This window comes from Myotis yumanensis, unplaced genomic scaffold (genome assembly GCF_028538775.1).
Source record: "Myotis yumanensis isolate MYYU_CA2020_CCGP unplaced genomic scaffold, mMyoYum1.0.hap1 SCAF_4, whole genome shotgun sequence".
NCBI classification, from domain to species: Eukaryota; Metazoa; Chordata; class Mammalia; order Chiroptera; family Vespertilionidae; genus Myotis; species Myotis yumanensis.
The window spans coordinates 6,244,747-6,269,363 of record NW_027223755.1 but is presented as its reverse complement, the minus strand read 5'-3'; the positions used below and the strand labels follow the sequence as shown (position 1 = coordinate 6,269,363).

The 24,617-nt window shown below is 38.1% G+C and overlaps 1 protein-coding gene across 2 annotated transcripts in view; it reads right to left on the bottom strand.

The window, feature by feature from the left end:
* FYB1 (FYN binding protein 1) overlaps positions 1-24,617 on the bottom strand; it is a 136,197-nt gene that overhangs the window by 5,468 nt on the left and 106,112 nt on the right. Inside the window, exons 8-16 of one of the 2 annotated variants that reach the window (XM_070411795.1) lie at positions 23,389-23,548; positions 22,686-22,830; positions 18,419-18,441; positions 16,454-16,520; positions 15,482-15,619; positions 13,648-13,673; positions 11,167-11,233; positions 7,933-8,023; positions 6,813-6,975 (exon numbers count right to left, since the gene is read on the bottom strand). In XM_070411795.1, the coding sequence (XP_070267896.1) occupies positions 6,813-6,975; positions 7,933-8,023; positions 11,167-11,233; positions 13,648-13,673; positions 15,482-15,619; positions 16,454-16,520; positions 18,419-18,441; positions 22,686-22,830; positions 23,389-23,548 (880 nt within the window). The remainder of the gene's footprint in view (positions 1-6,812; positions 6,976-7,932; positions 8,024-11,166; positions 11,234-13,647; positions 13,674-15,481; positions 15,620-16,453; positions 16,521-18,418; positions 18,442-22,685; positions 22,831-23,388; positions 23,549-24,617) is intronic. The other variant, XM_070411796.1, reaches the window with a different exon arrangement.

The window sequence follows — 24,617 nt, the reverse complement described above, 5'->3', positions numbered from 1 at the left end:
CTATTATTAACTTTTGAAAACTCTGTTGTATGCTGGAGATTAGTACCATTTACTGCTTTGTCAATACAGCCTGTAAATCACTTCCTTAACTGAGTCAATCTATTGGCTTTGATCCACATCAGGTATAGTTTGGGTTCTAAATCAAAGTAGATGTGTAACAAAGAATAAACCAGAAAGCTCATAAGCAAAGATTTACACAAATAATAATAAACTAACTTAAACATATTGATGTCATATTACTGTTGATTTCACATGAAAACACATGGTTTTTAAAAATTAGGATCATACAACTGAAATTGTAGATTAAAATTTAAAAAAAATAAACATTCCTTTGAAATATTCCAGGGTGAAGAAAACTTCACCAAAATATTTTCTCAAGAAATTTACCACCTTCAAATGAAAACTGTTGATAAGAATCATACTTGAAAAAGAAAAAATCAAGGTTATTTTTTAATTTCTTCAGTATAGAAGTAATGAAGGATGTTGCAAAATGATAAAAGCACAGTAAAGTAATATTTTATTCAGAGTATGAAAAATTAAACCATTTTATACCTTCTTTTTATTTCAGACAAAGCAAAAGTAGCAACTTATTCATGTAAGAACAACTAAAATTTATCATCCTGAGGGAGTCTTATCACAGTTCCTTCACTCATTTCGTGTTAAGAGACATTAAACAAGGTATCTATCATCATTTAACACAGTTTTTAAAGGGAGATAAGCTCATCTCTAACAAATTCAATTTTATGTGTCTCTGATGAGAAAAATGGTGCAGATAACAAGGTTTAAGAATAAATTGTGGTTCTGTGTCAGGTTCCAATAACTAAATCTGTCTTTATCTGTACTTATTATGTCCAGGGCCAGAATCAAATGTGAATAGTTCTCCATAGATGGAAATAGTCACAAACTTTTTTTTTAATTAGTTAAAATTTGTGGTTTTATTTAGAATTTCTCTTAAAACACATTGTGGGGAGACAATACAACTGTGTTCCCATGACAGATTCATGTTTAAGTTAATAATTGAAAAATAATTACATAAATAAACTAAAGCTTTTAACCATTATGTCAATCTCATAGTGAGTTGTTGGAGCTTTATAGTCTCTCTGAACTAAAATCAAAAGGCAGAAAACTAGAGAAATGTGTAAGAAATTATAGTGTTGTCAAAGACTGGAAGTATTCTGGCATCAAATATATTTCTGGTTCAAAATATTTAGAAGATTAATAGTAATAAAGCTAAAAACAGAGAACATAATCATGATTTTTGGAAATAAAAGGTTTTTTGTTTCTTGTGCTGTTAGGTAATCTATTTTTTAAAACTCAATTATGCTAAAACTGTGTAGATCTGAGTAAAACACTCTCTGTAATTAAGCATTAAAAAAAAACCATCCTTTACTTGACCAAAACTAATAACTCATTACACAGCTTAATGATCTAACTTCACAAAATAAATTACAAAAATAATATTCTCTTAGATTCTCAAAGCCCTCTTATGACATTTCCTCTACATCTTGCCTATTCACGAGTTCTATGGAAGAGCTCTCTCTTTTGTTGAATGCTCCATTTTTGTTGTTGTTGGGTGTTTGATACATAAACATCAATGATTGTGAATATTTTAAAGAAAAATGCATCCAGGAGATCAAGTGTGGGATGGCACTGTGCTGCTCTATTCCAGTTCCCTGCAATGATGTGATAATTGGGGGCTCAGTAGCTATAAAATGACTATTAAATAGAATTTTTACTGGGTTAATGACTTTTAATACAGCATAGTTTTTGCTGTCTAATACATTAAAAAGCCTCTGCTAAAACTTCATTCTGTTAAAAGCATGCTTCATGACAGTGTCAAAACAAGCGACTTGCCGTGAATTTTTATATAATCTCTCCATTATGGTTCCTGGAGATAATTTTTTTGTAGTACAAAAATACTCTCTTTGCCCACATGTTCTATGTACATCCATCATAAAGGAATGATAATGAAAAAATGCAAGCACCCAGCTGGTGTGACTCAGTGGTTGTTCGTTGACCTATGAACCAGGAGGTCACGGTTTGATTCCCAGTCAGGGCACAGGCCGGGGCTGTGGGCTCAATTCCCAGTGGGGGGAGTGCAGGAGGCAGCCAGTCAATGATTCTCTCTCATCATTGATGTCTCTCTCTCTCTCTCCCTCTCCCTTCCTCTCTGAAATCAATAAAAACATATTAAAAAATACAAGCAAATGAAGTGAATAAAAACTGCCTTGTGGTTCTGTACCATGTGGAACGGCTGCCATGTTTAGTTAGCCCTATAATCTTGTGGGTTTTGGCAGGGATTCTCACACATAATATGAAATTATTATTTGGAAACCTCACATTCATAGAACGGAACACAGTGGCTTGAAACAAATGTTTTGAAATATGTGGTGGGGGAGAGCTCGTTAAGGAAGGAACACCCGCCCCCGAATGTGCCAGCAGTGTCTTCGGCAAACATTTGCCTGCTACCGTGCAGCTGTGTCCCAGGACTAATGACTCACCTTTCAGAGGGGTGCTGTGAACATGAAATCACTGAGGAAATACAAAGTCATCTTCAAAATGGGAAACGTCTTCATTCTAATAGTTTCAATTTTTTCACTTGATAAAAATGACAACTTTGATTTTTTTTCTTCATTATTTCATGTGTGGTGAGCAAGTCCGGATATAAAGTGAAATTTACTCAATTTGGCCTCATGCAATTTACAAAACAATGAAATCATATTGTGTAGATTAACCCAGGCAAGTAGAACAATGTCCAATTTCAAGGGGAAATGCTCACAATAAAAGGGAAGAACGAAATGCAGTGTATAATACTGAATATAAATGATTATAATATTATCCAACTTTTACAAAATGTTCTCTCTATGTAGGTATCTCTCTCATTTCTGAGGATTCAAATCAAGGTGACTTCAAATTTCGAAACTTACAATTTTTTCTTCATGTGTTGTTTTAGCACTGAAACTGAAATTATTTAAGCCAAGAATGGTCAGCTGGATTTGGGAAAATTTAAAGCACCTTCAAAATCCCCCTTTCTCTGATCTACAAAAGAAATGGAGGGCATTTCAGCCACAAATAACTCAGCCTGTGTCTCATTGCATATTTTTGTAGAAAAATTTTCTCCAGTGACAAGAGGTGGGAAAACTCACAGCTCATGAGACATTGAGTTGCGGAATATGCACAAATACTAGGGAGAAATGCGAAACATTTGGGAACGTGCCAGAGATATCTATTTAAGTTCTCAGCGCCTTTGAGATCTGCGCTTCACAAGTCAGTGGGTGAGACTTGATCGGATGTGATAAAGCCTGTGAGAGGCTTGCCCTCGACTCCACAATGGGAAGGGATTAGCGTTAATGCTTTAGCCTCTAGTTTCTATCATTACCAACCTAGGGTTTAAGTAAGCAATGTTTTCTTTCCTTTGGTGGATTAAAGGAGAATGGAGAGTAAGGAAAACATTAGGGTCACCATGGTGTTGGATTGCAAATGCCTTTGCTGCTAATCAGATGATGCAGAAATAAGGAACTGAAAGTTTTAAGGGCTCCCAAATGATACAGGACAAGCGGACTGCAGTACTAAGGCTAAGACAGAGAACTTCCTTCTCCTAACCAGTTAAACTATTCAGCAGACATTTTCCCCTGAATGCCTGGTTGTCAGACTTTTATCTGGTTCTCCAACTGCAATGTCCAAATTGCCAAATTCCATTCAGCAAGCCCTGAGCAAGGTGCCAGGCACTTAGAATGTGTTGGCACAGCAATGTTGAGAGCCTTTCATGGAAGCTACTCTCAAGCTCAGAGTCTAATAAGAGTAATAGACTCTTGATTGGTAAACAAGGCAATTAAAGCCGCAAAAGCAGTAGCTTGGTGGGGCAGGGGAGATATTAATTGTGCTGGGGTAGCTGGGAGTAGGGAGTGGATGTGCATCCAATTTTAGACGACAACTGGGTTGTTTTTAATAGACAATTATGAGCATTCCAAGTAGAATAAAATAGCTTAGGAACAGTGGTCGGCAAACTGCGGCTTGGCAAACCGCGGCACTAGAGCCACATGCGGCTGTTTGGCCCCTTGCGTGTGGCTCTTCCACAAAATACTGGCTCTTCCACAAAATACTGACTTCTGAGCATGGGTCACAAAGTTTCAATCGCACTGTACGTGCGCAGCCGCACGTGGTATTTTGTGGAAGAGCCACACTCAAGGGGCCAAAGAGCCGCAGGTGGCTCGCAAGCCGCGGTTTGCCAACCACGGGCTTAGAAGGATGAAATAGAGTAATTTATTGGGGGAATGACAAATAGGAGTTTGTAATTTTAGGGTGTCCGCTGCAGGTGGGAAATAGTTGATGAGCATGAGCATAGATCAGAAAGGGGTTTCTGTACGAGGCTAAAGATATTGTTAATTGATTTTTAGAGAGGGAGGAAGGGCAAGGAAAAGAGAGAGGAACATTGATGTGAGTGTGGAACATCGATTGGCTGGCTCTTGCATTCCTCCAACCAGGGATTGAGCCCGCAACCTGGGCAAGTATCTTGAATGTCTTGCCACCTTCCCAGGGGTGGGCTTCCATTCCTGAGGAGCAGAAGTGGTACAAATACCACAATTTGTTTCCCACTGCAAGCGGGAACTGCCACTCCAAGTTCCCTCCTAGATGAAGCTTTAATTACTCAGTGGTAACTGTCTTCCATCCCTTGTTTACTTCTTCACTAGCCTGTCTGTGTTTCCCAGAAATCACCTCTCAAATGAAGAAGCCAAATTAAGTCCAATCCAAAGAAAGTCTTTAAATAAAAACAGGTACGCACATACTACCGATGTAGCCATCTGGTTCCCATCCTGTTCGAGATGGACCCCCGAACCAGCTAAGAATTGCAAAGTGTGTTGCTACTGCTCCGGGGAAAAATGATAAAAGTTACATGGATTCCTTGAGTGTCATCTCCCAGAATTTTATGTAATGTTTCCACCTTTCATTTTTTAAAGATGATGAATTCCAAGAGGACAGGAGCCTTCCAGTATTCCTCACAATACTTAGGATTACTGATGTCCAAACAGGGACTGATAGCAGCTTACAAACAATCTCTGAAAGGCTACTGCTTTGCTTCATTCTCAAGACCCACTGGTTCCTGTGTCTGGTACTGATACCTACCTCTGCTCAACTACATCTATACCTATACATGTTTGCCGAGAAGGGCATCCACATCCTTGTAACTAACATGTTCCATGGACCAGTGGCATCAATGACCTGGGAGCTTGGTAAGATGCAGAATGTCACCCTTCACCTCAGACCCGCTGAATTAGAATCTGTGTATTCAAAACAAGTCCCCACATGCTGTGTAGGCACTTTGATGTCAAGGAGCATGGCTCCACATGGGATTTATGGTTGGGGACAGGAATCTCAGAAGAGCTTGGCAAGGCTTCCTTCCACCAGACCAAGGGCAAGGTGCAGTCTGGAGCGTGCGCACTGGAGACAGATGCGCATGACCAGCCCTAGGGCCATTCTCTGCTGTGAAAAATGTGAGATAATGTGCAACACAGAGGAAAGGAAACATGTTACTTAGGTCCATCAACCTAATCATCCCCTTTAATGTTTTTATTGACATGATTTTTAACATGCCTATAAAGCCTATCCCACACTAAGCAGGCTTCTTTTCCCTCTTATTATTGTATCCGGAGAATTTCCTCATGTTATTTTCGTGATCATCATGGAAAATATTTAATTCGGTATATCTGTCACAACTTATTTAATTATTTAAAAATTTTGAACATTTTTATGACCTTTTTATCCTTAGAGTTTTTCTGCATTGAAGGCCATTCCTTTGGTACATGCCCCCAAATGCTAGTCTGAAAGGGGCTTTTTTTTGCTTCCTTGAGCTCTGGGTACGCATTACCTCCAGTAAGCGCTCAGTCTTAATACCACGCTGCCTTTTCTCCTTTGTATCCACCTTCCATTTTCCCCTGCGAAAAGCCAACCACACCTCCTCCATGATAACTTTAGCTCCACTTTCCCCACCCTTGAGTCACTGTTTTGTTCTTAAAGCTCCATTTCAGTTCCTGTCCCTGAGTCACCTTCCTGTCATTAAAATTCGACTGGGAGTTCACGGGTTCCCTGCAGGCTAATGTAGCTGATATGGGGCAGCCATGCCGGCTATCCGATTTCAAATATAGGGCAACATAGTTTTGAATGACTCTTTCCTTGGCTTCAAATGCATAAGCGTCCTTTCTAATATTTGACAAAACATTTGCATCTGCCTGTTTTCCTAGTTGACAGAGTCAAAGAGAACAAGGACTGTCTTATAGGCACTTGGAATAGTATGCAATATTACATGTGTCCGCACAGGAAATGAAAGCAAGGAATTTGCAAGGTAGGAAAACTAGAAACTCCAGGTGTGACATACGCTATATAATTTCAAAACCAGGCCAGAGCTAGTGCCCTTCACTACTTTAGCAGTGGCTCTCAACTTTGGTGTACAGAGGAAGAAGCTGGGAAGAGTTATGATCACAGATTCCCTCTGACCCCAGAGCTCACGACTCAGGAAGTCAAGGGTGGGTGCAGGCAACTGTGATTTCAATGCACACACAGGGTCTCCTGATGCTGGGTGTCTGTGGGACCCCCTTTTGAGAAGCACCAATTTGGCACTGCAGTGGGAAATAGAGCAGGTGGGAAATGAAGAGATGGAAATCAGATATGTTGATTGCAACACAGCAAGATTCCTTAATGTTTCCCATAATTCACAAAGCATAAAATGAAAGAGTTAATGAAAGCAGGGGTGGTCATTGAGCCTTGTTTGGCTGCTAAATTCTGAGGGCTTCTCAGAAGAGTAGTCAGTGACTTACATTTGCCTTCGTCATTCCGGCAGAGAACTTTTGTATCATCGGTGTTTTGTATAACTTCGAGGGATTCGCCAGGCTTCACCTGTAGCTCTCTGTTCCCCCACTTTTTAGAAGTTAAGGATGGAACAACTGTGGTTGAATACAGGACCCTAATTTCACCATCATACTGGAAAAAAACACATTATTAATTGATGAGTATTATTCAAGTAACACATTTATTGATGTATTTATTAAGAAAGTCTTTGCTAAATAAACAGTTCCTTGTTTTTAAAAGATAATGTAAGAACAGCGAAGAAAAGTTTTTTTTTTTTTTGAAAAATCACATATAACCTCACCAACCTAATTTAATATTTTTAATTAGAAAACTTATTAAAGTTTATGTACATTATTATTTTTATACACTCATATATTTTAAAGTTATAATCACTGTGTTTAGCTAACACCTCAATAACCTCACATAATTACCATTTCTTTTTTGTGGTGAGAACATTTAAGAATTACTTTCAAGTGTATAATACAGTATTGCTAGCTGCAATCAGCATGCTGTACATCAAATCCCTTAAACTTATTCATTTTATAACTGAAAGTTTGTTCTCTTTACCCTTAGACCAACATCTCCCCATTTCCCACACCCCTCCTGCCTCTGGTAAACCCTCATTCTCCTCTATGTTTCTGCAAGTTTGGCTCCTTTTAGATTCCACATTTAAGTGACATCATACCATATTTGTCTTCCTCTCTCTGGCTTACTTCACTTAGTATTAAAGTCCATCCATGTTGTCACAAATGGTAGGTTTTTCTTCCTTTTTCATGGCTGATTAATATTCCATTGTATATACACCACATTTATTTTATCCATCTTATTTTTAGATTATCTTCTTATCAAAGTTCAAAGGATAGCTCAATTTAGATGGTTATTTTAGTATGTATATTATGTATGTATGAATTTGCTTAATTTGTTATAGGAATAAATTTAAACCTAAAATAAATTTCATAGAAAATATAGGAGTTATGATGGATAACTGTGATACTGATCATTATACTTCTAAAATATTCATTTTGGAACTTAAAAATCATAGGATTTTTTTTTCATTAGCACTCTGTATAATATTTAAATATAACATACTTTAAATTTTTTCCTGAAGTCTTTTTCTTCTTTTTCCTGCTTTTTTAGCTTCTTAAGGTCTCTCTCTTCTGTTTTGGCCTTGGCTCCTTGACTGAGAAGGCAGAACACATGTAAAACAACACTTAGTTTAGAAAATATAAAAAGAATAATGTATAATAAAAACGTCAGTCATAACATTGAATTTTTGTTAAACTTTGTTTTTAATTATTTTTCTTAATACAGCCATTGTCATAAATGATGACATTTCATAATGCAGAAGAGGCTCTTCAAGAGAATACATTCCGAGTTAAAATGGAAGGGAGAGATGATCTAATAGTTGAACTGTATGAAGTCACTGAGGAATAGTTTAAACATGGTCACATGTCAGTAGTTTCATATGATTCAACCTATTCTTGAACCCCTTCTATTTGTCACTCCTTCCTAGATAATTAAATGAATCGGCCAATGTCATAGAAAATGCTTTTTTAAAAAGAGCACTTAAAAATGGATTTTCCTAGCTTAAAAAGTTTATCCATATATTGGCCTTTTCATATCTACTTAAAGTGGAGCCATAGTGATACCAATTGGACTAGAGCCAATTGTTGTAAGAGGCGAATAAGCCTAAGACAGTGGTTCTCCAGCTTGGTCCCACACAGCTCACCTGGGAAGTTTTCTGCCATATATATTTATGTATATGTGTATATTATATATTTAAATATATTTTTACTGATTTCAGAGAGGAAGGGAGAGGGAGAGAAAGATAGAAACATCAATGATGAGAGAGAATCATTGATCGGCTGCCTCCTAGAAGCCTCATACCAGGGATCGAGCCTGCAATCTGGGCATGTGCCTTGACCGGGAATCAAACAGTAACCTCCTGGTTCATAGGTTGATGCTCAACCAGTGAACCATGCCAGCCAGGCTTACCTGGGAAGCTTTTAAAAAATAAATTGCCCTTGCCCAATTCCTAGCAATTCTGATTACATTAAACTAATTTAAAATTCAAATTAATTAGACTAAGTGGGGTTGGTGTACTGAAAGCATGTCAAACTCAAAGGCTAACACGGGCCAAATAAACAAGGTTTAAGTTTATGTGGGCCGCCAAACAAAACAAAAGCTTTAATTTTTATAGAAACATGGGTTTATTTCAATAGAGACATGCTGAATAAAAAGGGCTAAAATAAATGAGTTAACATAAAAAATAGAACATTTTAATAAAAATTAATATTTTTCTTGAACATTAACTTACCAGACACTGAATAACTGCACAATAAGAGTAATGCAAATAAACTTATTTTTCTTATTCTCTGAAAGCAAAATGTTCCCTGTTGCGCACACCAAACAAGTCAGTCCAAGACTAATGATGTGGCAATTGGCTGCTAAAATATTCGCTGCTAGTATTAGCGGAGAGAAATGGTGCGCCTGCTCATAAGGCACATAAGGGAAATGAATGCAACACGATTATAGTAATCAGTCACTAGCAAACGTTGTAGCTCATTATTAATAATTATGTATAACAGGATATTGTAAAAATTAAGTTACAAAATTTTTATTAAAACGTTTCTTACATACCGTTTTATTGGCTGGGCCACAAAAATATTCGTTGTGAGCCGCATGTGGCCTGCGGGCTGCGAGTTTGACAAGACAAAATTTTGTCTATAACTGATTTATTTAAAATGTTGTTTCTTCAATTCTTAACCTTAGAATTTAGTGAATTCCCTGTGAGATGAGTCAGGACAATATTCTGCTTCCTCACTCAGTATCTCCCATCCTATGGTACTCTGGGCAAGAGTGGAACACTCCATACCCCATGAGCACTCTGACATTATCAGAATATACATGAACGTTAAAACTTTCCCCCCCAAAAAAGAATTTATTTAAAAATAGAATACTATGCTAGAGAACATAAAATTGTTTTAAACTCTGAAAATAAGCAACTGGTAAGAAAACAGTTGCATGTCACATTAAGTTGAATCAGCTGGTGTTTATTTTTCTTGAAGAAAAGGGTCAATGTGTGACTCTGGGTTCCTAGAGAGCTGTCGCATGGAATGTAGTGGCATTTCTACAGTAATATAAAACAGAAGAAGGCATTGAACACTGCCAGGGATAGAAGCCATTTCCCAATGGTGAGGAATATTAAAGCTAAACAGTACTGAAGATGACATTTCCCATTCATGGAGAACGGAGACAGGAGGCCGGCTCTCCTTTCGGCTTTTTTGTCATTCTGCCTATGGAGCGTGATGTTCATCTATAAACGACAGCACATTTCCCTTTGGTTTCTTCAATCTTGGCACTGTCTCTTGTCCAGTAAAATTAGTTTAACAATCTTGATAAAAAAGAAATACTTTGAGTTTATTTATGCATTTTTTACCAGTGCAGCTCAGAAGACATCACTTATTGTATTCCACTTACGTTACTTTCACCCTTCAACTAATCAAGTCCAGAATCTTTTTGTTCACTTTTCTTTTTTTCTTAAAAAAGCCAGAGATGTGTTTGCTTTTATACACAGTAGGTATCAGATCATCTCACATTGTTATTGAACCATAAAAATACATCCTACCATGTGATTTCCTATTTCAAAAGAGTTTCCAAAAGGAACGCCTTTTGTATCAACTGACTTTAGATTATCTCACAATTTTAGCCTAAAATTAATTTGAAACCTTAGGTGAGCTGAAGAATGTCCCTATTCATTGTTGACTTTTTATTATTATTATTGTTATTATTATTTGAATGTACCTTTGAGAAACTGATGCTTTTGTGAAAAAGAGACAGACCAGAAGTCCTGTTAAAGAACAAATCTTCCTCCCATAGAAGAGGCTTAAACAAGGTGGGTGGAGGCTGATGTGTAAGAGAAGAGTAGTCAAGACAAAATGGTTTTGGGGAAAGAGTAAAAATAAAGGGAGGAGATGAATCAGTAAGATCAATGTGATCAAGCTCTCAAATTTTTTCTCAGTGAATGAATGAATGCAGACATCGGTGAGTCACGGAGCAGAGGATAATCGGGAAAATGAGCGGGACCACAGGGGAGGGAGAGGGGAGGGAAAGGGGAAGAGGTAAGGAAGGAGAAAGAGAAAGAGGAGGGTCAGGGTTATCCACTTACAAACCTGGCAGAAAGTTAGAGCTGGGACCAGGGAGAAGACAGAGGGAACACGATCTCACACCGCAGATGCACACCCATCGGAGTTTGATCTGAGTTCCATTTTTTTGAGCAGTCTCATTTCCATCACTTCATTGTAATGAGAACATCTTACTTACCTCATGTCTGCCGAAGACGAGGGGTAATCAGAGGCATCAACATCATCATAAACTTCTTCCCCCACATCTAACAAAAGACAAAATATCAAATGTAGAAATGCTGTTAGTTTAAATTTCGACATGAGCATTTAATGTTTCAAGGAGAACAAAATAAGTGTTCCTGTGGCCTCTGTACATTTCTCCCGGAAGTAGTGTCTGTTCCTTAACGGGGAGAAGTTCTTACCTCCTTGGATGCCTGTGTTAAATGTCCCTCCAAATGCCAGTGACCATGAAAAACCCCAAACAGTGACAGGTTATTGGAAGATTCACAAGTGTGATGAATGGCAGTATTAGTAGGTTACTGACCAAAAAATCACATTATTGGTCAGTGGCAGTATTGAAATCAAGATTTTTTGGGGATTTGAGGTATTATAATAATATATCATTTTATTTTTAAAAATTCTTATTTATTTTAACCTTCACCTGAGGACATGTTCATTGATTTTGTTTTTTTTTTAAAGAGAGAGGAAGTGGGGGTAGGGGAAGAGAAAGAGAGGGAAAGAGAAACACTGATGTGAGGGAGAAACATCTGTTGGTTGCCTCCCCTATGTGCCCAGACCGGGGATCAAACTCACAACCCAAGTATGTGCTCTTACTGGAAAGCAAACCCACAACCTTTTGATGTATGGGATGACGCTCTAACTAACTGAGTCACCTGGCCAGGGCTCATTCTATGTCTAGTCTGTCTATCTACTTATCTATCTACCTCTCTATCAATCATTCTCTTTTACTCATTGATCTGTTCCTCATTAACTTTTATCTTACAGTAATATTATGTATATTAGGTATGGCACCACCTTAAAAGGGAAAGAATATTCTACTAATAAGACACTTCTGTTACCAGCAGGTATTGAGAATCCATATTGGTGGAAAAGTTGCTATGACCTTAACTGGTTCAATAGCTTTTCCAGTCTGTGTAGTTACTTTTCCTCCTTCTAGACATTTTGTTAATAAAGATCCACAGCAAATGAAGAGATGAGTGGAAGAGTATAAATGTTTTAAGGAACAATTATTATTGAAAATTTAAATGTTCTCTGGTAGTGGCAAGGACCTGATTTCCTTTAAATTTGTATGTGTGTGTGTGTGTGTGTGTCCCACTTCGGTTACTTAATTTCAAAGGATAAAACCTGCTTAGCTATTTGAAAAATCCATAATAAATATGTTGAAAAAAAATGACACATTGGTTTCCAGATAAGGAAAATATTACTATCCCATGTACATACATTTAGAACATAGAACAGTGGTTCCCAAACTTATTTGGCCTACCGCCCCCTTTCCAGAAAAAATATTACTCAGCCCCTGGAAATTAATTTTTTAAAAATTTTAATAGCAGTTACTCATCGCCCCCAAATGCACCTGTGGCCATCACTGCCCCCCTGGATCGCTGCAGCCCCCACCGGGGGGCGGTAGCGCCCACTTTGGGAATCACTGACATAGAAAAAACAAAAGAAAATTAAAACAAAAAATACAATTGATCAAAATTTCTTACATTTTATTCCTGCTCTTTGTGGAGCTGTTTCTTGAATATGCTTTGAAAATTATAGATTAAGACACAAGGTCATCATGATGACCTTGTGTCTTAATCTATATACTGCCACTACCAGAGAACATTTAAATTTTCTATAATAATTCTGTTACCAGCAGGTATTGAGAATCCATATTGGTGGAAAAGTTGCTATGACCTTAACTGGTTCAGTGGCTTTTCCAGTCTGTGTAGTTACTTTTCCTCCTTCTAGACTTTTTGTTAATAAAGATCCACAGCAAATGAAGAGATGAGTGGAAGAGCACATACTAAGTTGCAGGCTCCTCCCCTACCCTGGCCCTGATCAGGGCTCATGCAGGAGGCAACCAATTGATGTGTTTCTCTCACATCAGTGTTTCTCTCTGTCTTTCCCTTTCTCTCCCACTCTCCCTAAAAATCAATGGGAAAATATCCTTGGGTGAGGATTTAAAAAAAAAAAAAAGCTGATTGAAATTGTACCAAAAATTTTTTTTTTTATATTTAGCAGTGGAAAATTTTCCAAATATAACATAAATTAGACATTTAAACAAGTAAAAAAAATAGATTTAGAAGGGCCTTGGTGGCATCTAATCTGACTTGTTTTTAGAAATCGTTATGCAGAACTCCAATATATGAAGCTCTGATTGGATTGGGGTGCGGGAACAGGGGAAGTTGGTGTCCACCCCTGCCTGTGTATCCCTTTCTCCATTATGACCCTTATCCACTGGAAGAACTGTTTAAAAACCATCAATATTTAAAATTTTCCTCTTCAGGCTATTTCATTGTTGAGAAACTGTGAAGTTACTAGACAAGGTTACACAACTTATTATTTTCAGTCAGAACTTTAATCCAGATATTATGACTATATCCAATGATTTCTCACTCCCCAATCTGCAAGAAATGAGATGTATAGTTATATATAGTTAGTTTTTATGACTTACCCAATTGTTTAGGAGGAGCAGGGAAACTGGAAAGAAAATGAAAACACAATTATAATCAGGCCAGTATAAACACCGAAATTGACTCCTCTATTTGAGAGAGACACGAACAAGTAACAGACTGGGGGCTTATTGAGGCTAATCAATCTGTTGACGATCATTCCTTTCTCATCCTCCATTTCTCCATTAAGTCCAGTTTCTGTCCATTGATTTGGAATTTAGCAAGACTCTTTTGAACTCCAATGTTAGCCCAAAAAGTCAAGAGTCAAGACATTCAGTGGTTTATTTTCTCATAGCCATTGGATCAATGTTTTCAGATTTGTTCTATGAGGTATGGGCATATTATTACCACAAGGTAAATTCAATGGCCTCAATATTTTGAATTCATTGTGGCATAGCTCAGGCCAAAACTGTTTGTTTGACTCAAAGAGTAGAAAGGTCTAGGAATCTTTATATGACCATGTTTCCCCAATATATATCCCCAAACAGGAGAATGGTGAATAAGAGAGGCATATCCATTGAAACAAGTAAGAGAGAGCTTATTAATAGAAGTGATCTGAAATCAGGATTGGGTGTCATTTAGTTGCAACAGAAAAAGATCTTTGCTTTTATTACTCCCTGAACTTTAAAGACACACACACACACACACACACACACACACGCACACACACACTACTGGAAGAATGGTGCACAGTTTTACAAAAGTATGAGAGGTCATTAGTTCAAATAATCCAAAATTAGAATTAGCTTTTGTGTAATTGAAGCAGAAAAAATAACCATGGCTTTTATTTCTAAGCAAGGATTATATTTGAGTAATGCTTCATCAAAAGATTTGTTATGTTCAGCTATAATTTTAAGTGTCCTATTTATTGAGTGATGTTTTAGTGTCTCGCAAAAGGGTTGAATCATGTACCAGATAACATGATTAAGATCTTTCAAATTCACATGAATGGAATTTGTACTAAGGGTTATTTTTGGATGGAGAGAGAAAATTGTTGCATTAATTTTTATTTAGACAAACTGAAGATATTTAGGATAACTTTAGTATAGTATAAATATATCATTCAAATAGAATTAATATGTCACTATTGTGAAAGTGAGTTACAAAAACTTTAAATAGTGTGTTTAGAGAAAGGAAATTCCAAATGTGTTTTTTATGTCTAGCAAATTACTTTTTAAAAGAGTAAGTATATTTTGCCCTAGCTGGTTGGGCTCAGTGGATGGAGTGTCAGCCTGTGGACTGAAGGGTCCCTGGTTCCCTTCTGGTTAAGGGCACATGCTTGGGTTGGGGGCTCAATCCCCAGTAGGGGCATGCAGGAGGCAGCTGATCAATGATTCTTTCTCATCATTGATGTTTCTCTCTCTCTCTCTCTCTCTCTCTCTCCCTTTCTTTTCTGAATCAATAAAAATATATTTTAAAAAGAGTAAGTATATTTTGAGGATTAGTTAATGTAAAATATTATATAATAAAATGTGGCATAGGAATTGTGAGCTTTTAGATCTAATGTTACAGTTTAAAAAGTCCTATTAAGTTATGAGTGTGCGAAGATATGTGCGAGCACATATATGTATGTGTGTGTATTTGGGCATGTTTGTCAGGAAAACAAAATATATCTTTGAACTATAATGTTTTTTTAAATACGTTGTGCTCCTCTTATGTAAATGCATGAGTTTAAGGGTGAGACAGTAAGTGAGGCTAAGATAATTAATTTAAAATAATATTAAAATTGTGTAAGTCTGTCAGAATTCGGTTATCAGTTACAAAGTATTAGTAGGATTTGATTAAATTAATATTAGTGTAGTTATTGTGCACTGGATTTGGTTGGTTGACTCTTACGATGAACCTTCATTATTGTCTGACTCAGAGTCTTTAGGTTTCTCTCGTATACTTTTCTTTCTGTCATCTTTTCCCTTTAAAATCTTCAAAATCCCCCAGGACCAGGAGTTACTCTTCTCTTCAACCTGTAGTGTGGAGCTTAGGGGCATGCAGGCATTGATCAGAATGGAATAATCAGTGGAACACGAAGACATTGGGTGGACATTCAGGCTTGCTATAAGTAGGCTGCGCTGATCATTCAGGCAGTGAGTTACTCATTGTTGTAAACAAGATGATGCAATTAAACTTACTAGTACAAGTCATGAGCTTTGAATACTGCTTCTTAGTAAGGTAAGGAGTAGGTACGTTGTATTTTTTTTTCTATTTGGTGAGTTTTCTCTTGGTTCTTAAAATAGTAAGCTAAGTCAAGATTAAGTTTTAAACATCAATTGAGCTTTATTTTTTATTAAAAGTAAGTAACTAATAGGTCTTAAAATTTAAAATATGCCATTTTGAAAGTTTAAACAACTAAAGGGTAGGGTATTCAGTACTGGTTTTGCCATAGATAGAATATGGTCTCAATTTATTTGGAGTTCCTATGACTATGATTATTATACAAAGAATAGCCAGGCAACTGATTGACTCTTTGGAGCCTGTTGTAAAAGTAAATTCTTAATTGGTAAATAAATGATTGGGAATAGTCTGGAAAATAAAAACTACAATATCTGCAATTCTTTAACCCTTTTTAAAATCACTTTTTTTGACGTAATTATCTAGGTTTTTCCAAACAATATAATAATTCATTTGAATGTGGTGTAATTACACTTCCTGATTTATGGCTGTTAACTAAACATTCAAATCATTGTTTGGTAATTTAAAAAAGAATACCATTTCTGCTTTTTTATTCTAACTACAATCCAAAACTTCAGTAAATACAGTAGATTTTAATAAATACAATAATTTGCAAAATGGAAATTCACTGATGATTCTTACCCATCATCAGCATCTTCCTCTTCAATCCCATCATAAATATCGTCATCTGGGGGAGGTGGGAACATCCCTTCATTTGGGTTAAGAGGGAAAAAGCTTCTGTTAATTTTGTAATTTGGTCATGTAATAGTCGCTTGAACTTTGATAATAAATATGCTTCATTTAACTGTACAAAACATAGTAGCTATTTAAGTAAATAGCTACTTAAATAAAAGTGGTAGCTATTTAAATAAAAAATAATTTTACTCTCTCACTCTCACATAGATAGTAGGTACATAGTTCTGTGTATAGAATTTTTAGAGATGAATATAATACAAATATGAGGGATAATAAAAGTTACTGTGCACTAGAGAGAAATGGATAGAATAAATATTAGAAAAAGAAATATTAAATAAAGAATAGAGTTAAATATTTATTGTTAAAAAGAGAGGGGAGAAGATGATAAGAAAAAGCAGGCTGCGTAGGGTGACCAGGCCGGCGGGGGGTGCCGTGAGGGGCGACTAGGCCAGCGGGGGCGAAGCAATTGGGGGCTACCAGGCAGCAGGGGGAGGCAGTTGGGGGTGACCAGGCCAGCAGGGGGGGGGCAGTAAGGGGTGACCATGCCAGTGGGGGGCGCAGTTAGGAGCAATCAGGCCAGCAGGGAGGGGGCAGTTGGGGGCGACCAGGCTGGCAGAGGGGGGGGGGAGATCAGGCCAGCATGCAGAGGCAGTGAGGGGCAATCAGGCTGGCAGGTGCTGGGGGGGGGCAGTTAGGGGTGATCAGGCAGGCAGGCAGGTGAGCGACTAGAAGCCAGCGGTCCTGGATTGTGAGAGGGATGTCCAACTGCTGGTTTTGGCCCCATCCCGGCAGTTGGACATCCCCTGAGGGGTCCCAGATTGGAGAGGGTGCAGGCTGGGCTCAGGGGACCCCACCCCTGTGCACAAATTTCATGCACTGGGCCTCTAGTTTACAATAGTCAAGTGTCCATTAGTAGATGTTCATTACAGCATTATTTACAATAGCCGAATGTCCATCAGTAGATGAATGGATAAAATAGCTGTGGTATATTTTAACAATGGAATACTACTTGGCTATAAAAAAGGACACCTTACCCTTTGCAACAGCATGGATGGAGAGTATTATGCTAAGTGAAATAAGCCAGTCAGAGAAGGCAAATACCATATAATTTTACTCATATGTGGAATCTAATGAACAAAACAAACTAACAAACAAAACAGAAACAGACTCATAGATAGAAAACAGATGGACAGCTGTTAGAGGGGAGGGGTCCGGGACTGGGTGAAACAGGTGAAGGGATTAAGCAAAAAAAAAAAAGTCTCATAGACACAGAGTGAAAGGGGAGTAAGGGGAGGTAGGAGAGAGTAAAGAGGGGACAGATAAATGGTGATGGAAGAGACTTGACTTGGGGTGGTGTACACACAGTACAATATACAGGTGGTGTATTATAGAATTATACAGCTGAAACCTATATAATTTTATTAATCAATGTCATGCCAATAAATTTGATAAAAATTTTAGAAAACGTACAATGAACTTGAAATTTGACTTTTCGGATGAAAATGTTAGCTGCAAAGTTTTAGTAAAAGTCCCTTATTTTGTTGATGAGAAGTCAAGGGGTCTTTAGGAGTCACAGCTGAGGTGACCATATAAATTATACAATCAAGGATACTTCTGAACATGAAGGAGGATGCTCTAGTAATGATGCCAGTACCACTGGCACAATCAGCACTGCCCTGGGCCCACTGAAAGTGGAGCCAACTTCTGACCCATAATGAGCATGGGAGAAAGAAGTGAATTGCTCAGGTCACTTGGTGACCAGGGCTGAAATCCAGGCCATTGGTTTCAGTCCAGTGTTCATTCTACCACTTTAATATGCACCTCATGAGGTGCAGACAAAGGAATTTCATCATTAATATACACAAAAATGTTGAAGACTTGGAGAAACTTCTGCTAAAAGTGTGTGCTTACCTCCACTTCCACTCTGACTGTGGCTAGAAAAGAAACAGAGACAGATTAAATTCGCATATGAGTTATGTAGTTATCAGGAAGAGAAGTACTTGTATTGTGCAGTTATACTAAAGAGAAATAAGACTCCCGTTATAAGTTCTTAGGATATGTGAAGAAGAAAAATTGTTCTGTTTCATAAGAGATGAATAGTAACAAGGCCCGTAGTAACAAAGCAAAATACAAAACAAATTTAATAAGAATCAAGTGAGTTTTGATACTATATAAAGTGTTCAAAACAATGATACTGTTTGCTCCTAACTTTTTCCCATAAGGCAATTTTTGGATTATATATTATTACATCATTCCATAGATGGATTTATTTTAAAAAAGAGTATTATTCCATGAGGCATAAAGAACTATTATTGCATTAAATCAATTCTCTTTCAACATCTTATAACCATAGCATTTTGCTCTTAGTACATAACATTACATCTTATTTTAAACAGGACAAGTTTTAAAAATTGAAATCTTACTCATGGCGCTTTATAGAGTGTAGTCCCTGATTTTCTAAATCCAGACTGCTTGTATTTCTTATTTATTTATATATCATTCTATATCCCAATATTTATTTATTTATTTTTTTGTTAATCCTTACTCAAAGATATTTTTTCCGCTGATTTTTAGAGAGAGTGGAAGGGAGGGGAAGAGACACAGAGAGAGAAACATCGATGTGAGAAAAACATATGGATTGGTTGCCTCCTGCATGCCAACTGCGGCCGGGGATCAAGCCTGCAACTGAGATATGTGCCCTTCACTGGAATTGAATCTGTGACCTTTCAGTCCCCAGGCCGATGCTCTAACCACTGGACCCCAGCTAGGGTACTATATCCCTAGTTTATCATCATCTGTTTCCTTGCCTGTGTTTGCCACTAAAATGTGAATTCTGTAACAGCAAAGGAAGTGTAAATTGTGAGACCTGGAACATCTCAGAATTCATCTGCTTCCGTTCCCTCAATCTGTTGAAAAGAAACGGAAGCTCTGAGAAATTAAGTGACTTGGCCAAACCTTTTCAATGAACTGAAGAGCTGAGACCAGAACCACAGCATCCTGCGCTCCTAGAGAACGTTGTTCTGGCTGCACTCCCTGGACTGCCATGTTGACCCTTTGGCTAATCTACCCACAACAGCTATCAGTCTGATATTATAACCAGACAGTATCATTATATACTCATATCTGCTTCCTCAACCTTAAAGGCAGATTAGAGAAATTGGTCTGATGCAAATCTATGGTTAATATAGAAATAAAAATGTCTTGTTAATGGAACTTTATAGAAAATCACTCTATAAATGTTTTACTATGTAAGCAAGGAGTTAACTTTTGATGAAGTTTAAGTATCCTCTTACAACTATTTTCACACTCATATTCTCTGACACTTGCTTTTGAGCATAAAGCAGAGAGTTAGAATTATGTGAAGAGTTACAATCTGGTTGGCTGACATATATCCCATCTTGGAAATTCTGATACTCAATTCCCAAAGAACCAGGTTATCAGAGTCAGGAGCAAAGCTGCCACACATGATTTAATTCCTAGAGGAATTCTGTTTTTATAAATTTTAGGGAGAGAGGAAGGGAGAGATAGAATCATCAATGAGAAACATCTATCTACGGTGCCCCGCACACCTGCTACTGGAGATCAAGCCTGCAAGCCTGGCACGTGCCTTGATGGGGAATTTAACTGGCAACCTCCCTGTGCATGGGTTCATGCTCAACCAACTGAGCCACCCCGGCCGCATGCCTAGAGCAATCCTTTAGCTTTCTCAAACCACTCACTGTGTAGAATACAAAACATTTAACAAATGAAAGAGAGGTAAGGAGAGGAAGAGTGTGAGAAAAGAGAAGGAAAGAGAAAAAGAATAAATGGAAGGAAAAAGATAGGGAAACATATATAGAAAAATTTTGCTATGTGATGGAGGATTGGAATTTGCATTTGTAATTTCCTTTCTTTCAATTTTCATATTTATTCCAGAAATTGTCTTAAATGAGAAGAAAAAGAGAAGGCCAGCTGTCAGGACCTGAGCCTTTAAGCCTGTGTCTGCTCAGAAAGGTTGTAGTGCACAGTCAGCTCTCCTTCCCCTGGAGGGATCAGGAAAGAGCAAAGAGTGCAAGGGACCAGGAGGCACTGGAGGAGGGAGGAGAGGAGGGGGCTGTCTCCTATTCTTGCCAGGACAAGCTGCCGGCTAGGCTATCGTCAGCATCTTTTCTTGTTCTAGGGACAAAGCATGTTCTGTTATGAGATCCCTGCTAGCAGCAGCTGTAGTTTCAAAAACAAAACTTGTGTAGAAATTATGTCTCTTCTTTCATTTTCTTATTGAGCATGCACGAGAGGAATAGAGGCTAGGCAATATTGTCGTTCTATACTTGCTTAACATATGGAGCATTAAAACCATACTTCCAGTTTCATTTTATTACACAGAAGATTCTCTGCTACATGTCTACTAACTGGAGCCTGTCTTTTGGAGTTGTGGGATGTAGGGACTTGATGAGATGGAGGAGGTAGTAATGTTTGGGAATTAGTCACCTAGTATGGTTAAAGAATGCTCAATTTAAAAAATACCCTTCTTTTTTTGTGGATTATTTTTTCTTGAGTATGTGCATCACTGTACACATGTATTTATTAATACGATGCGGTTCTTCAGCCCCAAAACAAGAGAAATGAGATTTTGAAAAAATAACTAAAAGATAAACATACTATAACATGCTAATATAGGTAGAAGATGTATGTCCAAAAATTCTATAAATCTCAGTCTGTGACCATGTAGAACATTAACTGACCTTGAAACTGACATTTACTGACTCCCAAACTAGGTTAATGGGTTTCTGATGACTAAAGCCAATTCATGATCTGTAAACACCAGTGCGCATGTTGCATGTTTTGATGCAACATGGGGAAGACCACAAGAGGGAAATTTAATTCTTCATGTGTCTTGAAAGTATGTTACTATTTTTGATAGTTTTAATTCTTTTTAATGGTTGGTAATTAAAACGCTTTTTTCTTTGAAATCTGAGTGATGAAGAAGGCACACATTTTTACCAGAGAGAAGATCTAGCACAGATCATGTGCTTGGGGACCACAGTGGCGGATTCCCAGTGCCACAATGTGGGCCTAGGAAAACGAGGGTTTGTTGCTGGGGTGGACATTGTCCTTCTTTCCCTTCAACTTGAGATTATGATTTTGCCAGGAAGGGGAGACGCTGGAGGAAAGAAGGAAAGAAAGGAGAGGGGGAATGGAAGAGCAAGAAGGAGAATTATGGATGAGGAAGACCGGAGCTAGGGAAGAGACACAGGAGGAGTCATGGAAAAAGGAAGCGGAAGCCTGAGAAGGGGAAGAAGAGAAGAAAAGGGACATGGGAAGAGTTGCCTCCTCTCTCCTCTTGGCTCCTCCATCTCTTGTTCGGTTCCTCTGCTGTGGGAAGGTGTTCCCAGGATTTATGTGGGGTAACTTCATCCTAATCTGGTGGAATGAATGGGCAATGGAAAGTTGGCCCCTTAGTTGATACACAGGGATCATAGGGAATGGAGTTTTTACTTTTGTACTTTTAAATATATTTTTATTGATTTCAGAGAGGAAAGGAGAGAGAGAAATAGAAACATCAATGATGAGAAAGAATCATTGACTGGCTTCCACATGCTCCCTACTGGGGACTGAACCCACAACCCCGGGACATATCCTGACCTGGAATTGAACCATGACCTCCTGGTTCATAGGCCGATGCTCAACCACTGAGCCACACCAACCGGGCTACTTTTGTACTTTAAAAGAGTGAAATAGAGTTATAATAAAAAGCATTCACTTATTTTCTGTTATATGTTCAAATAAGAACAACAACTATATTTAGGCTCAAAGATTTCAGAATAAAAATTTTATATTTCTTAGAACTAAGTGTTATATTTCATGCCTTATATTTTACAAAATCATATTTATTTTAGGCAACATATCCCTAAGGTCAAATGAATATTATAGAACAGCATGTTGGAACAGCGACCTATTTGTCAAGATCAGACAAATGGCTCATTATTTTTCAAGGAGTATTTGATACATGTAAACAAAGAGTAAAACAAAACCATCTGGAGTTTCAAATGGCCTTGCACCCATATTGAACTTACTGTACACGGTCATTCAGTTTAGTGGCAGAGAACAGTAGGAAACATGGAAGGTAAAATACATAAGGGCCTTAAAACCCATAATCCCTGGTGAGGAGACAGCCTGAGCTGTGCAGCTTTGCACATACCTGCTAGCCTCATCTTGCTCTGCCACGTCATCATATACTTCTTGGTCATCTTCAGTGGGTCTCGATGAAAGAGGACCCAGAGAGTTTTTCTTTCGTCTCAAGGAATCATAGTCAATCTGCACAGCAGTGGTTTTAATGTAGCCATCTACCGAAAGGGGAATGATGTATGTTCAGGTGACTGCAGCTTAAATAGCTTAAAGTTATGAATAAAATATCAATTACACATTTGCTCTTTAAAGTGGCCCCTGGTTTCTTTGCTTGCAATTCTGATTCATAGACTTGCCATGTAGACACATGTTTTACTGTACCTTGTCCAAGTTTTATGCTGCTGTGGTTTGGAGTTAGCCTAGAGTCTGTTTTCAACATTCCAAAGTGATTCACATGACTCTCTCTCTCTCTGCCACCCTCCCCCCCCCCTCCCCCCCCCCCCCCAGCCCCCTTTTAACATCACCGAGGAGCCTAATGCTCTCTTTCCCTCCCTGGAGTCATAGAAACATTTACATTGTTCCCCACTGAAAGATAACACAGACTACGTGAAGATGGAACTACCAGTACGCCTGTCATTTTAAATCTTCCTATCCTTGTCCACCCAGAACAAAACTCCTAACTCAATGGCTATGAGTAGTTCTGGAAACATTCGTGCGTTTCTCATTTTTGGCTCCAAAAGAGGACAATCTGAAGTCATAGGACAATGTGCACTCACATGACCCCCTGGTGGTTCTGCCCAACCACTTCCCCTCCGGGTTGTCCGTGATTCGAATTATTTCAATAGGCTCGCCTTGCTTGAAGCTCAGCTCATTCTTGCCCCCTTTGACATCACAGCAAGCTCTGGCTTGATGGATGACTTCAATGGGGCCGGTTAGCTGCAAAGAGGAAAGGGAAACAATCACAACAGGCTTCTTTGCTATTCAGAGAATCTTTAAGGAATGCAGTTTGAAAGCCAGTATGTCCACAGCTTGCCAACCTGCCTGTTTCCAAGAGCTACAAGTTTAAACTAGAAATGGAGGGGGAATGTCATTCCTGGGATGCTCTTATAGGAGCAGTGAGGGGAAATTCCCAGGGGTCAGGCAGGACCAGGGAAGAACAGGTGCATGTGCTTGGGGTCCCGGAGGGAGTGGAGGTCTGTGGACCTTAGCAACTCTGCGAAGGGCTTGCAAAGGAAGCCACTGGTAACTGAATACCGCTTATGTATGACAATCCACTCTGGGTGCTCTGTGGTTTTATGGGCTATTGGGGTGGTTTGCCTGGTACGGGGAGGTCTCTTCTCATACTGCATTGTGAAGTTATTCCGATGGTTCTAGAAGGCCTAGAACAGCTAAAGGAGGGGTAGGTGATGGGGGGGGGGGGGGGGAGGTGTACTCATGGGAAAAGCAATTTCATTCATTCCTTTTTTTCCCTAAGTTTGTGGTATTGTCTGTGTATGAACATGGAGTAGACATTGCCTGCCATAAACAAAATAACATTTTAGAAATAGCTTTGTAAATAAAAAACCCAGCAAACAAATGTTGTGAGGTTTTGAAAATTAATATCCTAATTAGTACAGTGGTTTCTTGACATCAGAGGAATCATCTAGTTTAAACCATAAATCCTGAAGATCTAATTTTCTAATCTTAAATTGCTATCTTCTAAAACAGAATTTCTTGGATCTTTTGATATGCAAATATGCATTGTGACTTTTGCCTTATTTTATTGAACTTATGATGCTATGAATTGTGAGACAAATCATTATGTACCCCTGAGAAAGAAATAAAACAGCTTAACTTAAATTATGATGTGCCACTAATGTTAAGATGCATCCTAACTTCAGAATTTCAAAATGCAAAATATTTTATGTCTCAGAATTAAGGAAATATGGTATTATGGAGCAGTTCTTACAGTTATTTAATTTATTTATTTTTGACATCCATTAAGATTTTTGGGAGGAATACAGCT